Source organism: Sabethes cyaneus, chromosome 2 (assembly GCF_943734655.1).
Source record: "Sabethes cyaneus chromosome 2, idSabCyanKW18_F2, whole genome shotgun sequence".
In the NCBI taxonomy this organism is placed as follows: Eukaryota; Metazoa; Arthropoda; class Insecta; order Diptera; family Culicidae; genus Sabethes; species Sabethes cyaneus.
The window spans coordinates 143,776,519-143,794,542 of NC_071354.1; the positions used below are offsets into that span (position 1 = coordinate 143,776,519).

The 18,024-nt window shown below is 38.1% G+C and overlaps 1 protein-coding gene across 5 annotated transcripts in view; it reads left to right on the forward strand.

The window, feature by feature from the left end:
- LOC128737958 (transient receptor potential cation channel trpm) overlaps positions 1-18,024 on the forward strand; it is a 211,285-nt gene that overhangs the window by 108,985 nt on the left and 84,276 nt on the right. For all 5 annotated transcript variants that reach the window (XM_053832742.1, XM_053832747.1, XM_053832746.1 and 2 more), the window contains one exon: positions 2,341-2,423. In XM_053832742.1, the coding sequence (XP_053688717.1) occupies positions 2,341-2,423 (83 nt within the window). The remainder of the gene's footprint in view (positions 1-2,340; positions 2,424-18,024) is intronic.

Here is an 18,024-nt window from a genome sequence, read left to right on the forward strand (position 1 = left end):
TAACAACGAATATATGCCAATTTTTGAGTTGAAAACCAATTGCAACTGTTTACTTTCTTTACTATTGTAGAATAAAAAGTCTACGAATTATTATAAAACGGCGTCTAAAATTCGGGTTTCTCGACTGTTCGGGCAATATGCCCGAGCTGCAATATAATGCGCTCCACGTTGTGTTTCAAGTATTTGTGCAATTGACCTGTCTAATCTATTTTGTAGAAAGTGAAACTATACGAAGAGCAGCAAATATTCTCCAGCACTGCTGTCAGGAGACTTTCCGGGCCGAGATCGCCATGTTCAAGGTGGGCGATAAACCCATTGACAAGTCTTCACCAATTCACCAATCTACAAACTGTGTACATACATCGATGAGTGTGGAGTCGTGAGACCTAGGACCGCGAATCGCGAATGTACCAATCATGCAAGATCCACAAATCTCAGCCAGTCATGCCAAGAATGGCACCTTTTGCAGTCACGAGCGAGCGTCCCTTCTCATACGTAGGAGTGGAATATTTCGAACCTGATCTTTATCTACAAACTTCGTAGCCGGTTATTATTGTACATGACAAGTACGGGGCTAGTGCAACAACCCTATCAGAGTAGTGAGACACGTAAATAGTGCCATATCCGCCCAGTTGGCTTTGGGGTGCATTGGTGGTCTAATCTCAGTTGGGTGGTGCTGCTGGTAGAGTCACCATCGTACCCGGAAGCTAACTGGGCGGTTTTGATACTATTTACGTGTCTTGCTACCCTGGTAGTATTACATGGATAGCCATGGACATAACTACTGACTTGCTGACAGTGTTTTCTACCCTTCGAAACAATTCATGCATAAATTGCAGTGCTGAATGATTGCTCGACTAACCTGTCAATCAGTTTTCTTGCTCTTGGCTGATATTTTAGATTTCAAAGTTTAGTTTTTAAACTGCTTGCTTTTTGAAATCAATCAAAACCTGTCTGGAATTAATGTAAACCTCGGAGCGATATTCACGTTTATTGTAATTTCGTTTGCCGTTGTCGGTAGTTCAAAATTTCATTCACTATTTTCGTGAATGAATGAACGTAAGTGATTCGCTCGAATCGTTAGTTTCAGGTTGGCAATGCCGAGTTCATTTCATCTGTAGTAGAAACAGTAAAAAATGAGCAATATGTTGCATCCATTCAGGCGTATTGCATAAATTGAATATGAGATCTCTTGTGCAGGTTTGTATAATAACTGAAACTCATAGCATAGTGATTTATTTAGTCAAGCGACGATATAATGATACTTGTTGTTTTTATTCGAAACTACTTTAGTTTTTTTATGTATTTATTAAAGTGGAAATAAAACGAATTGTCAATTTCTACGTATGTATTGCATTGAGCCGCTCGCATACAATTTTTCCGCCAATTTGCGTCACGCATATGGGAGAGCTCAGATAGCATCATAATCCCAATAATGGTAAGTTTGGCAGAATTGCATCACGTTTCTCAAATCTATGCTGTTGCTATTCGACATCCCCAACAGCTTCAACGGCATATATATCTGTGTTCTGGTGTGCACTGCACACCAGTTGCTCTTTGTTGATCTGGATACATCATCCTGTGAATACATAGTCAAGTCCATACATTTTTCGTATGATATTGTCGTCGAAGCCGAAGAGTGCACCACCACGTGTCGTGTACAGTGCTGGACATCCGTTTAGCAGCACCTGTGATAGAATGTTAAACCCGGAAATGCAAGTTGTGAGAAAGTTGGATGGCACGGTGAGCCTTTTATTGTTAAAAATCTAAAAATTTATATTTAAACGAACATCGAGATGTATTTGCCATTACCGGAGTGCAACTATATGCAAATCCCCTCAAATCCCATCTCGTTCTATTAAAAACAGAATTTTTTAAGTGATCTAGAGAGGAGATTTAAATATAAAATATTTCTAGTTTTCAGTAAAAAAGAAAGCAAGAACAACAGAAAAAATTATGGTGCAGCTAAGCGTATGTCTACTACTGCTCATGCAGTAAGAGCTAATTGTGCAGCAAATTACATTTTGAATTTTCCTAGTACCATCCAACGATAAGCATTACATATTGCAAGTAAGCAAGTGCTGTGATATGGTCCATTAGGTGATGAATCTGCCCAGAAGCTTCGTCGTTGGAATAGCATTTAGTGGCTAGATTAACGATAACATACATATTTAAAGGCTATAATACCTCATCCTTTTAGAATTCAATTAACCTGTTCGACCTCGACAGTTCCTTGGATTGTGTGTTATTTCGTTACCAACAAATTGCTGCTGTAGAAATCTCTAATGAAGTGCAAAAGTTTAATTCTCTTTACCTTTTTTTCTCTTTTCACCTTTGCAGCGCACCGCACGAAGCTGGATTGAAGCGAACTTCCAAAAGCGCGAATGCATCAAATTCATACCGAACGTTAAAAATGAAGAAGTGTAAGTATATTGTGACTCCTGTACCTAGAAATATATTTTACATTCTTTAGTAACGAGCTTGATTCGCAGTTCAGTGATATTTTTGTAGAAGTTGTTAACTCCATCGTACCGATTCTTGATGGATTCGTGAGAGAAAGAATACTCTATCAGAGATGCATAATCATGCGGCATAAAACTTTACCAAAGACAACAATTCTTTATTGAAATTGATCCCGAGCAGGAGTGAAGGGCAAAATAATATAAAAACAATATCAAACTGTGTTATAATGGTATATTTTGTTATTGAATAGATTTGGAGATGCATTGATAACACATTTTGTTATTGAGTAGATATTTGAAACAGTGGTTGTAAGATGAGTTTAATAAACTGATTTTGTTATCGTATCTTATTTTGACCTTAAAATAACATTCGATATATTTCATAAAAATTTTTTTTATTGATTAAAGAGATTTTAGATTGTAAATATTTTATAAAATGATTTTTTAATATCTCATATGCTACTACATTTGTTATTCAATACCTTAATAATACTAAAATATGATTTTCTAAACTCTGAATGCAATCATGTTATTGCTTTGTTATTCAAATAACACAAGTAGTTTTTCTTTTGGCCTTAAAAGAGCAAAATTTTGATATTATTTTTTGTTATTTTACCAACTATGTCAGCCAAAACAAGACCAAATTTTGATACAAGTTATTCGATTTCCAATAACACATTGTGATATCATTTTGCTCTTCGCTCCTGCTCGGGATTCCAAGTGAATAAAATCATCTAAGGAATCAGATAAATCTTCTTTTATTTTTCCAATGTATCATATTTTACTAAAAAAATGTTTTGAAGATTTGTTTACTCGAAATACTTAAGTTTGATTTTGATGAGCGGAAAATTAATTTTTCTAAATTATCAAATTAAAAGTATTTCATGGTATGAATTGTGCGGAACGGTCCGGACAGATGGCATCTGTCGTCTCTGCCGCTGCCGTACTCAATATAGAGTTTATCGTAGTAATATAAGTTTATTTATCTTCACATATTGGATTTTGGGATAGCCCGGAAAGTTCTCCTCGATAATAATTCTTTCAATATGGTGCGATTTTTTTCGCGAGCTCAACTCAGAACCGTTCAGAAATATGGTTGTTAATAGTATTGGCCTAAATAAAACCGCCCAGCAAACCAAGAAGCAGCAATCCGTGAATGATATTTCATTATTCCTAGAAAGTATATTGATTTGAACACAATACAAAACATATATGTATTGTATGCTCAAGAAGGATGCGATTGGTTTGCTAAAATACATATTGAAAGTTTCATTTAGTCAAGCTGCTCAAATATATGGAAATTTCTTGCACGAAGCTGTTGTGTGCGTTATTCTTGTACAATTTCGCATTCATTTTCGTTTTCGAAACATCGGATCCATCTGACTACTACTGCTGGTCTTGATTTTTATTACATTGAAAACGTCTGTTTCCACAAATCTATTTGAAAGCTCTGATTCTGATTCTGAAATGTTATTCATTATTTAGAATGTGTTTTTTTTTCAGGAAAAGTAGTAGTCGATCTTTTTCGTTTTCTTTTTAACTAGAAAGTGAATTAAACGACGATAATAAAAATAATAATTTGTAGTTGTTTAAAACGTAGTTTAGAATAGGTTTGTGCCATGAACAATATCAATAGTCGGTGTCAGTGATCAGCTTTGTAGCATAGTGGCAAGTTATGCTTTTAAACGCAAGAGTACTTTAAATTTGCTCCACACAGTGTCAGCTGTTCTAGAATTGAATCAATATTTCTCTAATTCATAGGATCTCCTGAATTCAGTTTATAACAACATCTATTTTCATTATGAAAAATTTCCACTCCGCTCCACAATTGATAAACTGAAATTAAATACAGCTTGTTTTTTGCAATTAGAAGGTCTTCCTTTAAGTATAACGTAAGATCACGAGGGCAAAGATGCAGCACCTCCACCGCGTGCACGTGTTTCTTTGCTTTGGCGAAAATACTCTCATTACCTCTTAGTCCGTTCTTGAAGAGAAAGTTTTGCTGGTTTAATAAAATGTAAATATTTCCACCCACCCCGTTCACCATGCCGTTGTTGATATCATCGCTTCTTCTCATGTGTAAGGATATCCTTGTTTCGAGCTTTGGATAATGCTTCTGGTACGCAAAAAATTGTTTTCGGTTAACCTGATTTGTGAAATTGTCACAGGGAAATGTCTAGACCGATTTAAATAAACTGTAGTTTCCTCTTTGTCGTAAAAATAACGCTGTTTTTTGTTCTTCAGCTTGTTAGTTTAGAGAAAATTAAATTAACTTCCTCCTTCGTCTTGTAAGTCGCATTGGCTCGATTTCTCGAAAGCTTCAGATTGAACTGTTACATTGGCTCTCTTCTGTGTTTTACTCCCGCTTGTGTTTCACGATGATAAACATCGATGATTACTTTCACCGTATACTTTGCAATGGATAGGGTTTGTCTTGGGAAAATTTAAATATTAATTTTGGCGCTTGTTTGCCAAACATATACCTGTCTGAATGGATTACCTACGAATGGCCGAAACACAAATGGCCGAATCACGAATGGCCGAAACACAAATGGCCGAAATAACGAATGGCATAATATACCAAATGGCCGAATCACGAATGGCCGAATCACAAAAGGCCGAATCACGAATGGCCGAATCGCAAATTACCGAAACACGAATGGCCGAATGTCATATTCGACCGAAAATATTCATAGCCTTCAACCCGTGCAAACGTTGGATACATGCTGTCCTTACTCGCTGCCGCTCGTTCGGACTCAACTAAGGGATAATCCCTAATAGACAGTAAACCTAGGAAAATGCATGCACCTAAATAGTAGTGGTTTCTGCGGGGGGGCTGCCCCCCCGCAGTGGCCGGCGCTTCCGACGGCGGGTCACCGGCGCACACTCGCGGCCTACGGCCGTCTCGCCCTGAATCATCTAGGAAACATTTGCTACTAACACAGTAAATACGTCTCGCATCTTATAATGTCGATGTATTTATAATCAAGAAATATTTTCGGAATACTTACATAAGTGGGAGGAACCGGAACAACAGGCCATTGTTTCACCCACTCTGTCAAATTTTAAGCCAGTTGACAAGCTACCGCGGACCACAAACAACTTGAAAGCATGGCACCAACGATGGACAACCATTGTTGGTTCCCATCACCTGTCAATGACCAGGATCATCACAGAACTGCGGGTGGAGCAAAGGGCGATAAAGGGGAACATCCTTAGAATTCTTCAGGGGGATGTTCCGAATTCGCGCCGAGAAATAGACGAAAAAATCTACTCGAAATGTGTTAATGCTCACAAAATGAGCAGCAAAAATTTTGTTGACGCAGTTGCGCTTTTATTAAGCGCTAAACAAAGGCGTTCGTAAAGCATGTTTCATTTGTTTAATAGTAGTAGTTTGTTTTTTGTTTGATTAAAGTTATTTGTTAACTACTTGCCAATTCATGGTTTTTTATTGAGTAGTTATTTAGGCTTTCCAAAAAAATTCGGCCATTCGTGATTCGGCCATTCGTGATTCGGCCATTCGTGATTCGGCCTTTCGTGATTCGGCCTTCTGTGACTGTTATTGAAATTCGGCCATTTGGATTTCGGCCATTCGTGATTCGGCCATTTGTGTTTCGGCCATTCGGTACCAGCCCGTCTGAATTCAGCCAGTCCTGTTCATAAAGCGAATCAAAATGCTTTCAAATTTGACTTCTCGAGACATAATTTTGTTCAATTCTTAATTTCGATTATTTAACTGTTATGAACAGGGGTGTAATTCTTTTTTTTTTTTTTTGGTGGTTTAAACCCAAAGGGTCATTCACCACAAAGGGTGTAATTCTTTTTGTATTCCTACTGTTGCAGTATTTTTTCTTAACGGTCAAAACTGTTATATTGTTTATGGTTATCATCATGTGGTTATAAAATCATGAATTTTTGTGTTCTTTAGAATACATATTTTAAAAGTGGTTAGCATTTTTGACAGGCGTGCAACTTTACAGTGCCAAAAACGAATACTAGATACAAAATCCAGGAATAATCTCACCACTGCGCTATTTGTTCTATTCCGTTGGATAAATGTGCTGTATTACAATAATTTTACAAATTATTTTACTACTCTTGCGGTGACGGTCCGTAATCGTTCCTGCGTTGAACTAAGTATGGTCTTTCAGTACTGTCGGTCCTTGGCTGTCGCTCTCCCATCCGCTCGAACACCAGATTCATCGAACTTTCCGGTCACATGCCCAGCCCGTGATCGGCCACCTTCCTTCATTATTTCAGCAAGTTTATATACTTGATACAGCACGTGGTTTATGCTTCTACGCCACACTCTATTTTCGATTTCGCCGCCAAGTTTTCGTATTGCATCCAAGTCCTTCCAACGGCATCCAGTGACTGCTTATCCACTATTCTGAAGCATGATGTTGACCCATCCAGCGTCGTACGAATCATTTTAGCCAGTTTCGCCGGAAAACTGTGTTCTAGCATTGCGTTATCTGCCATTTCGTTTGACTAAATCGTACGCCGCCTTAAAGTCGACAAGTAGATGAGTTAGCAAGTTGTACTCCTGGAATTCGTCTAGTAAATAACGCAGAATAAAAGTCTCGTTGACTCGGTTGTGAACAACATTCGGTACCGAGCTCAAGCGGCTGCAGCGTTCTCAGGAAACACGAAAGTTCTACCAGAAATTGAACGGCTTTGTGCCGCGACCCGAAATGTGACGGGATAAGAATGGTAGTATGGAATGTATAGTATAGATGCAGCACTTCGATGAACACCAGAATGGCGCCCAGGCGAAGAACCTTGGCAGCGGGAAAACCGCTCACCGTTTTTAATGCCGCCTACAAAGTGCTGTCCCTAATAATTTTCGCCGACTATCACCAATTGCGAACAAATTCGTGAGAATTATTCAAGTCTTCTTTTTTGAAGGACGGTCAACAATGGATCAAATATTTGCACTGTGATAGATCCTTTAAAAATGCCGTAAATTCCCTCGCAGCATTTGTTCATCTTGGCTCACTGGTAACGGTGAACAATGACAGCAGCCGCGAGATTCGGAGGCGTCTTATCAGCGCAACTCGTGCTTAAAATGGGTTTCATAAGCAATTGCGGTCGAACAGACTAAGGCACCGTACAAAGAGTACCCTGTGTGAGACGCTTATTAAACCGGTTCTCTGCGGGCATAAAACATAGACAATGCTCGAGGAGGACCTGCGAGTTCTCGGAGTTTTCGAAATACGAGTGCTAAGAACAATCATCGGTGACACAGTAGAATGAAGTATGGAGGCGGAGGAACTCGCACAGCTGTATGGCGATCTCAATACTCAAAAGGTGGCTATGGTTGGACGGACACAATGCGCAGGGCATGCTGCTAGAATGCCAAACAACTAACTACCAAGCAATAATTGTCTTTATTTCAATTCCGGTAGGAACAAGAGGACCGGGGACTCGGCAAGCAAGATGGTTAGACCAGGTGGAGCGAGATCTGGCATATTAGAGTACGCTGTGTCCATGGAATTTTGCCTTTTTAGGGAGGCTCATACCTTCCCAAATGTGTCAAAAGGATGTTCCAATATCTGATATCGCTGAAAAGTTACCGCAAAAACTATGGGATCACCTCAAGGGATATGCAACGTTGCACGAAACTTTCAACTTTTAACGGTTTTTTCGCGAAGCCATGTTTTTCCAGCTGGATTCCACGCATTGGAATCGTGTGAAGGAATTCTACAGAGGATTTGCTTATAGAACTAGGAGACAAAGCAATTTACAGTTTTTATAGGAGCTTGAGATTATGTAACCTATGTGTGGGAACAGATTGGGTGATGTGTTTCGCTAATATCTTGTGTAAGTGTCTAAAATCTAAGGAAATTAAGGAAAATTCTAAAAAAGGCTGGTAGAATTATGTGAATAATGTAAATCCGGGATCTGAGAATGAAGAGAGAGCGAGGTTTCAACTAGAAGTTGTTTCGTGTGATTGTGTTAAAGTTGTATGCGTTTAGGTATACACAATACACGGAAAGAAATCTGTTTCTGTTGTCATGAATAAAAATTCATGAAAACAAAAAGCTTGAAATTTCATGAAATCATTACCACGACCTATGATTTCATGACTGTACCGACAAATATAATGAACTATAACAAGCAGTTTTGTGAATATTCTTCGTAATTGCCTCTAGGGTTACACGAACTGTCAAATCGAGTCTTTGAAATCACAGCTGCCAATAAAATTTGTTAGTGATTTGTTCGTGACGATTCTTTTAAATCAAGAAGTAAAGTTTTTGTGATGGTTTCGGTCGCTGATAAGTAAAAAAAGTGAAGAGATTAGTGATTTTCAGTTTCGTGAGTCGTGAGTTGTGAGTTCAGACGTGAGTTGTGTGTTAAAAGTGCCATTATAATGATGGATAGCGAAACAGAATAATTCGCTACCGTGAAAGTGGGGGAAGACGATAAAAGTAAAAAGGTTATGATATCCTATATCGTTTGATGGTTTAGGAATACTCAGAGATCAACTTGTGCACTAGTGAGCATAAGAATAACGAGGCTTGATCCGGCTTCGAGCACCTTTCAAGCAATTCCCAATCCATCCGCAAATGGATCCAGGCAACTCTAGTTACATTCTGTATTATTTTAAACCATACTGTATAACCGTAAATATTATCATCTGTCTTCTTATCTAGAACCACTTTTGAAATGGTTCTGGCTACCGTATCAAAACTGCTGCTTGGTATAGGGCCTTATTTTATTACTGGCAGGTGGAATACCGACCAGAACAAAACCTAGATCGCTGGTCAGACACCGTCGACGGTCTTGAGGGTGGGTAACTCTAACCTCTTCTCAAACGGCTAGCATGGCCGTGAGTAGCACGCTTGCTCTCAAGGTCGGCTCTGATAATGTAGTGCTGATCAAGGTGTTCGGATATTCGGGGAAAAGCTAGCTTTTACAGGTGACTGGAACTGTTGTTGCTGCTGCTGCTGTTGGTGTTGTTAGTAATAGCAACATGTATGGCTACCAAAAAACAGGTCATACTGTATGGACAATTTTTTTGCTCAGTTTATTTATAGCTGCATGAACAACTGCCTAGTTGATCAAGCATGGCGGGCGCCACATTGTTCTTCGCTAGCCTCGGCTAAGATATTATTGCTGTCTTCTGTAATCGTTGATGATGTGCCTGAGATTGGTTGTCTGCACTGGGCTGGCTTGCAATTCATTCTGATTAAATTTTGCAATAGCATTAATATCTTGACAGCTATGATTTGTAGGAATTTTGTGTTTTTGAAGTAAGAAAAGATAAATTGGTCAGTCTCTTGTATAATTAGCCGGATATGTGTTATCTGCGAGACCACCGGAATGTCGATGCAGCCGTTCAACGCGTGGTTAATTTTGTCGTTGCATTCCACCCGTTCCAAGTTGTAAATGGTTTTTCGTAAATCATCGGCAGCAACCACAGTACCATACCAAGAGTTGATTGTCTCCAGCGATTCGTTCAAAGGGGGATAAATTCTACCTACGCATTGGGACATGCCTCCGTTTTTTGAATAATCGTTATTGAACATGCAGATTTTCGTCTCCACCTTCCTCCTATTGGTAATGTCCATCGGTAACACTGGTTTGATTTGCTATAGGAGAAATAAAAGTAATTATTTCAAAATGACTTTACATTACTACCAACCCTCCTAGATGCCGACCGGATAACATTGGACACGTGCTGATGCACTTGGATGTACTTTGGTGTTGACAAAAGGTACGCGCGGAAGATGTGTATTATCTTACAGAAAATACGGGACAAATTGCCAGATCAGCATCTGAAAAGTGGAATTTGAAGTGATGTATTGGAGCTGGCAGCAAATATCACTTACTTACCTAAGTAAAAAGTTGAGCTAGCTCCTGTAGCATTTCCTCGCCCGGAACTGTGAGCACTCCTGCTGCCAGCGCCACTTAATCCAACTCCGCTCGTACCAAGCTCCACCGGTCATGCTAATGCTAGTGGCCGTTGTGGTGATGCTGTTACCACTGGAGTTCCACTGCTGCTATTGCATTCATTTTTCATTTATGTGTCATTTTTCGCATTATGGAGATTAAATTTGTACCCGTGTAGATATTTGAAAAGTCAAGAGTTTCCAGGGTCTTTGTTTAGTAAAATGGAGGAGCATCTCTTATAGATCTCTAAACTCTCTGTCAGAATTTAATAAGTTTATTGTAATTATTGATGGGAACAAAGCAAAAAGTGTGTTTGCACGTGATTGGTTGAAATATGAAAATTGAAAAATTCAACTTTTCAATCAATTTTGACTATCTGACAATTTATTTATTTATTTACATTATTATCAACAGGCTATTACTATGCCCTAATGCTGTTTAGAATTAGAATTGTCTTAAGATTACGCTTGAACACTTCTCTTTACAAATTAAAGGCCTAACCTCCTGCAACTCTATCAAATATCTATCAAACCGAAGAAGCCCAACGGTACATGTCGTGATTCGTCCACCGTAACCAGAATGGATCCCTCCATGGAAGCCGTCGAAGAGCAAAGCGCACAAACCTCCGCTGTACAACCTAGATACGATCAACTCCATTTTGGTAATGTGGATTCCAAATTTGGCAGCAATACTCGAGAGATGAACACAACAGCGAACAGCATAAAGACTTTAGACAATAGATGTTACTGAAATCCTTAGCGATTCGGAACATGAAACCCAGTTTTTTGCAGGTTTTCCCGATTATTTGCGGAATATGCTGCTTGAACGATAGTTTGCTTTCTAATAGCACGCCTAGACCTTTGATGCAGTTCCCAGCTAGCATTTTCATACGTATAAAAAAGGTAAAAATCAGCATTACCTACAGATATACATGCTAAATAAATCGTATTTCATGCGCAAAATTGGCATATCCCTACTATTTTGGAGACGATATACGTGATTACGAATATTTAGAGCGTTACGACTATATAAGTATTTATATACGATAATATCCGATTAAGCGCGAGTCGCTCCGTACTACTCTACGATTTTGTGCTGCAAATCGTATGTAGGTCAGTCATTATCATTATATACGACAGAAAATCAACTTGATCCCACTTTATCCAGCTTTAGTTACGATTTCGAGTTTGTTAGGAGATATTTACGATAGTTTTGGTACATTGATATACGAGTTTGTGCTAGCTGGGTTAGTTCTTCCAATGCTAGTACCCAAGAGCTTGTAGTCGAAAAAGATAGTAGGTTCTTTTTTTCTAAAGAAAGTGATGACGGCACATTTACTCGGATTAACTTTCATGCGGTTTGTGCAACACCAGTTTGCAAAGCTGTCTAACTATTGCTGAAGCACGTGGGTATCGGCGATAGAACTGATTCGATAGAAGATCAACGGTCCTAGGTGGCTGCCTTGGGGAATTCCAGATGGAGCGGAAAATTCATCAGAATAAATATCACCAATTTTCACTGCCAGCCGACAGCCAGTGAGAAACGAACGTAACCAACTGATAACTCTGCCGCTGAATCTTAGCTTTTTCAATTTGGCTATGACGATCTTGTGGTTAATGTTATCGAATGCTGATGTTAGGTCAAAATAAACTGTATCAGTTTGCTCAGAATGATTAATGTCTAAAGTTAATGGTAATGTCTAAAGACGGTATAAACCCAAAGCTTTGCTTTCTTATATAAGAAGTAAACGATAAAAGATTGGTCACACTAGAGTGCTTTGACAATGTATGCAAAGCGGGTTCCGAATATTGGAGTTTCAGTCTTGCTCGGACATTCTGCCACATCTTAAAATAGGATATTTATTTGACAGCATTTAGAAGACGTGCACAAACAAACAAACATCGCTAAATTTCTGAAATAGAATCAAACAGTTTGTCGGAAGTTTATCAATTGGGATGTGACATTGTTCTGCGATTCATTTTCGGAACAAAATTACAGCTTTTCCTCAATAAGGGGAAGCAAAGAAAATTGCTTTGAAGTAGGATTGCTGCAGTGCGCCGTACTTTTCATCGTCGTATGCTTCTATAGTATGATTGAAATTCAAATCCATATATGAATCTAGTTCTGTTCTAATGTCAGTCAACAGTATTAAACGGCATATAGGAGAAAAAGCGTATTAAAGGAAGACATGATTGGAATCGAATTCAATATCCATTTCCTTCAAGAAATCCTGAGTAAACATGGCAGCGGCGGCAGTCTGTTGAGCATTTTCGATCCCTCTCGGATAGACTATCAAACCAAACTGCATTTCCACCCTTCGCCGAGCAGTAGTGCAAACAAAAATCAATACCTTGGTAGGTATTGAAAGAAACTGGTCGCGGTTTCTGCTGCATAGGTACTAGTCGGTAGAAGCGACAAACTGTGTGACTGAGAGAACTTGCAATACTGGTACCCGTTCGGTGCAAAAGAATAAGGTCAAGCTCGTTCTGCAACTGGCGGTTATCTGCTATGTATTCCCATTTGCTCCGGCAAGAACTGAATTGATCTTTAGATCTGAAGATAACTGGTTGGAACATGCGCCGTTTCTGTGCAGCACTGCAACTGAGCAGCAGGATTCGTTTTGCTGCTTCCGTTGTACAAGGAGAAAAATGCAGATAACCTACCTAGGTACTATGAAATAGATAATACACAATAATGCAGGTTGTGAACAATTTGTTGAAGTAACAGCACGGTGAATTGCTTTCTGTTTCGTAAATCTTGCAACACACCGGAATCAACTATTTGTTACGCTATTTTGCTTTTCGTTTTAAAACGGTTTCGTTCTAACGAAAAGAAAGCATCTATTTTATTTTATTTAAATTACAGTAGTGGTGGGCAATTCCAATTTGTCATCCGAGGACATATCTGTTCAGACTGTATGCCTGCTAAAGCCTGGATAAAAGTTAAATAGTCTGGACGCCTAATTTCCTAATAAAACTTACTTCCACTTTCAATGCATTTTTAGCACTGTTGGACGTCCCCCCGCTTCGTCGAAATCGTTGTTTGACAATTTTCCAAAGTTTTTCAATTGGTTGAAATTAGGAGGGTTCATCTCTTTTGGCACGAAATCGAGATTATTAGCTCCATACCACTCCACAGTGGAAAATATTGGGACAAAACACCCAAAATGGAGTTGAAGTTTTTCATGAAGTATTATTTTTCTATGAAAGTAGACAGACTAAATAACTTAATTGCAAAATTTCAAAGTGCTGGGAATGATACAGCTTTTTGGAGAAATTTTTGAATCTGAGGTTTGTGTGACAACTTCTCATATTTTTCATTCAACGCAAATTTCGAAAAACGGTTTTTAATCGTATCCTGTTAGGTATTTGCATACAAAAAAAACGTGATTTGGTATTGAAATGGTTATAGATTAGCACCTTATTTTGCAGATTGACGAAAATCAAGTACACTCTAAAATATATTTGCTTCAAATCTCCAAATAGTAACACACATGTGACTTCGCATTTTCAAAGTTTAGCATCTTTTTTTGGGAACGGAAGGTAACCGTCATTTTTTCATATTTTATGTAGAATTTAGTCTACTTTCCAAAAATCATATCCGCATTTTGCGCAGATTTGCGCAAAGACTAAAAATATTGAATTTTATAGAACCATGTGTTTTTAGGCAATTCCACTTTGTAATTACTTCAAGCAATACTGTTACAGATATTTTTAAAGTAAATCTTTGAGCATTTAGCAGGTATAGGTTAGTACCAGGTCGACAGAGCAGAAGTGACACTTTGATATTCAAATTTTAGTGAATAAACATGGTTATTGGCTGGAGAAAGCGCTATTTTTAAAATTCAAAATTTATTTTTAAATGTGGCGCAACCTTATGATTTGCTGAGTGTTACAAGGTCATTACTACTTCTCCTAATTATCCCAATGCAAAAAAACACAAAATAAAAATAATAGTTCAAGTAGTTATGAAACTTTTCTTAGAGAATTATTTTAGAGACACCCTAATTATTGATTTTTTTAATATTTGAAAACTTTAAGTTTTAGTGGTCAATTTGGTTCACAGTTATATACAAAATATGTAGGTTCCATGCTACTTTGCCAATTTTATTAGTTTTGTCTCAGTTTTGTTCTGACTGGCGCCACTGTGCACTCTAGCATCACTTTAGAGTAATGACAGATAGCTAACTATAACATTACCTTTAAGTTTATGAATGAATTACGTTTCTTTCAGCTTTCTTCAAAGTTCTTTGCCGCCTTTGCACACCTAGGTTTTTCTTACAACCCTTCAGAACATTACACACTGTTGGTTTTGGCATTTTTCGAACTTTAGCCAACATCCAGGCATTTTCCATGTGTAACATTTTTTACGGCGTTTAAGTTCCATTCTGTACTGTTCTCCATAAATACGGTATGGGAGGGTATTTCCAGCACGCTACTAAATTCGGCATACATTACCTTTTTTTGCTGCGCTTTCCCAAATAAAAACTTTGCCACTATATAACTCAAACGAATGTAGCACTCATAAGCTTTAACGTGTTATAACTATTTTCATAAATATGTAAGTAATGTGCTAAATTTTAATCAATAAACATCAAAACCACTGTTTTCCACTGGCACGTAATCAGGCTGAAAAAACCAGCAGCAATCGCTTACGCCTATCCGCTCTTGATGATGGTTTGGAAAACGCACAATTATGATCACGTTTACTTATTTTAGCAACTAAACAGCTGTAAATATGGTGTCACAGAACAATTATACTTTTTGTTACCACGGAAGAACACAAAAATTCCATTCTGAAAATATAAATCAATTTTCATACACTAGCAATCTGCAGTATTTTGTTAATAATTTCAGCGTATGGTGCTCTATATACACCACTACCAATATGTGATGAAGTTGAGCCTGAAACTCTTCTATCGCGTTGACATAGCTAGTATTTGAGTGACATCCACTTGCTTCTGGTGCTAGTGTATATGTACGATTCAATGATACACTAGCGCCAGTAGCATGCCCAAGTAACAATTTGGGTTTTATTACACTCTTATGATGGCATTTAAGACCAAAATTGGTCTTGAAGACCACCATAAGAGTACAATAAACCTCACATTGTTGCTTGGGTGCTGTTGTCACTGCAAAACTAGTTATCTGCAATGAGCCGGTATCTAGGCAATACCGACACGTTATTCATCGGTCTCTCTTTTGATCTGTTTTTAAAAAGCATCTAATCCCTGTGCAGGCTATTTCGGCCGGTCGGATTTAAAAAACACAGGGCCCAATTTAGCCGCAGCGACTTCATCATTTCTCGCGACTATAGCTCAAATCCAGTAGCGTTTATTAAAACCAAAATACATGCCGATATTCAGTAAATATTATTCTATGAACTGGTATAAAAATCTTGTCTCGAATGAACATAGTTTCAACGTAATTCTTGAATATTGTTTAGGCTACCGCTTGATGGGCTGAAAATACCCTCCCGTACCCTATGTAAATAAAGTTATGTCAAATGGTTTCAGTACCTACCATAAGAGGTGTGCCGGTGACGTACGAGGGGCGTCCAGACTGTGAGTCAGACTTAAATAGTTCTATATAACAATACAAGTTAAACAGGACGCGCAAACGAGCAACTTCGAGAAGTTTCTGAATAATCAGCTTAACGCAAATAATTTATTTGAAAATATAAAACTAATTCGGAAATAAAGTAGTAACGATTTGAAGCTCCGTCCCAGTAGAAGTCGAAAAGTTAGGTGAGGAAGAAGAAAGACGAATATTCACTATTAGGTAGCTTATTTCGTATTCATTGTACATGGTTTGTCCTGTTATTCATGCAAGTACCATAGTACTTATTCGGTACATTATACAGTGCTTAAATTTGGAATATGAAATAGGCTTTCAAGTGTAAACAGTCACTCTTTCGGACATAAATTGAAGATGGCTAGACTCATCTAGCAATCGCTTCGCCTCGAGGGCACATCACTTTACTGATTGTGAATGTTAAGGATAACGGCAGCTGTTCCCCACGCGGCTTAGACGGAAAAAACTTCGGTCAGGTCCATTATTCAAATGAATACCATTATCCAGATTTACTTCCACTTTGATTCTTTCTTGAGTTTGTTACTGTGGAAAGGATACTGCCGGATGGGCTCGACGGTCACCCGAATAAGTTGCCACTCAAAACAAGAAAAAAAGTCTGTTGCTAATGTAGATATTTTTTTTTGTTGCGGAGATCAACCTCGAAGCATTGTTTATTTTGGCGTTTTCCAGAGTTGGGGCTTCATGAATTTATCTAGCAAATTTCTTACGGGATGCTAATCCAGGATCGACTTGGTTCGAGTTTTTGGCAAAAACTCGGTGAGTTGAATGTAAAAAAAAAGGTTGTAGAAAATTAACAGCATTTAATTCGATGGCCGGGAAAATGAAAGAACAAAGTAAAACTGGACTGGCCTCTTGAGGAGCTTCTCGAAAAAAAAAGAACAATAAATCTGAAGAGAGAACTTTTTCGATGCAAACTGAAATACGAGTGAGTTGGCGCTACTCTACGACGGGTTTCGATGCCCCCCGCCCCTTCTAACTTCTTCATAGGCTACTAGGCGCATGCTACCGTAAAGGAGCAAGCGAACATTATCTTTAATTATCGTTCTGCTAGTATTTTTTCTAGGAAAGCGGCTGAAATGAAAAGAGTATTATGCAGAAACGATGCTGGAAGCAACTTTTAGTCATTGTTCGTGCTCTAGCTATTGTCGATTGGAATATAAACAACCTGTTTTTCACCAATTGCAAAATAGTGCAATGCAATAAATATACAGTTGTTCCATAGAAAAAGTACTATGAAAAGTGCTCCGTTTTCGTTTAAAATTAAAGCACTCTTTCGTCTTTCTTTTTTTTTTTTTATTTGTTACTCTCATATTAGATTTAAAATTATATTCAAAACTCCTTTTTCATGTTATCATTATGCGATTATAATACGAAAAGAGTAATAAATAATTGCTTAAAATAAATAGGCAGGTTCTTTTTTTCGGATGCGTTTAGTAAACCATAAGCTGTCAGTTCTGTGACTCGCGCGATATGATTTTCCGGTTGTTCATGTGAGGAATGAAATTAGAATTTTCTGATGTGGTTTCCGAAACAAAGGGTAAATTAATCTTTACCAGGTTAAAACGCATACGATTTGCCAAAGCCATCCAATTATACAAAGAAAAGCAACGTTATAAGAAACAACGAAATATGCATTCTGCAACTTTTATTCTTATAAGCAGCTTAGCAATTAACTCCAATTTATCGATGATAATAATTTATCCTCCATAATTCCATGGATGTAAAATTTTCATCACAAATGCTGTATTTCTTGAATTCTCTTCTCGGTACCAGCACTGCAGCCAGATTCAGAATCATTCGACAGGTGCAGTATTTTATGCTGCTATTATTCCATTTTGTAACGTTACGCTTAGAGGCAAGTTTGCCTAGTCACTATCATTTCCTTCATTCCTTGAAGCAGTGCTACGTCTTACGAGTACTCCAACCAAGCTAAATGGCGTTCCATGCTACCTACAAAGTGTTTCGTTTAGCAGTGCTGCTTAGTCGTCTGACAGAACCGGCTGTACTAAAACCAAGCCATTTTGCTGCACTGTATTTTTAGCCTTTGGCAATAGAAACCGAGGAGGGAGAAA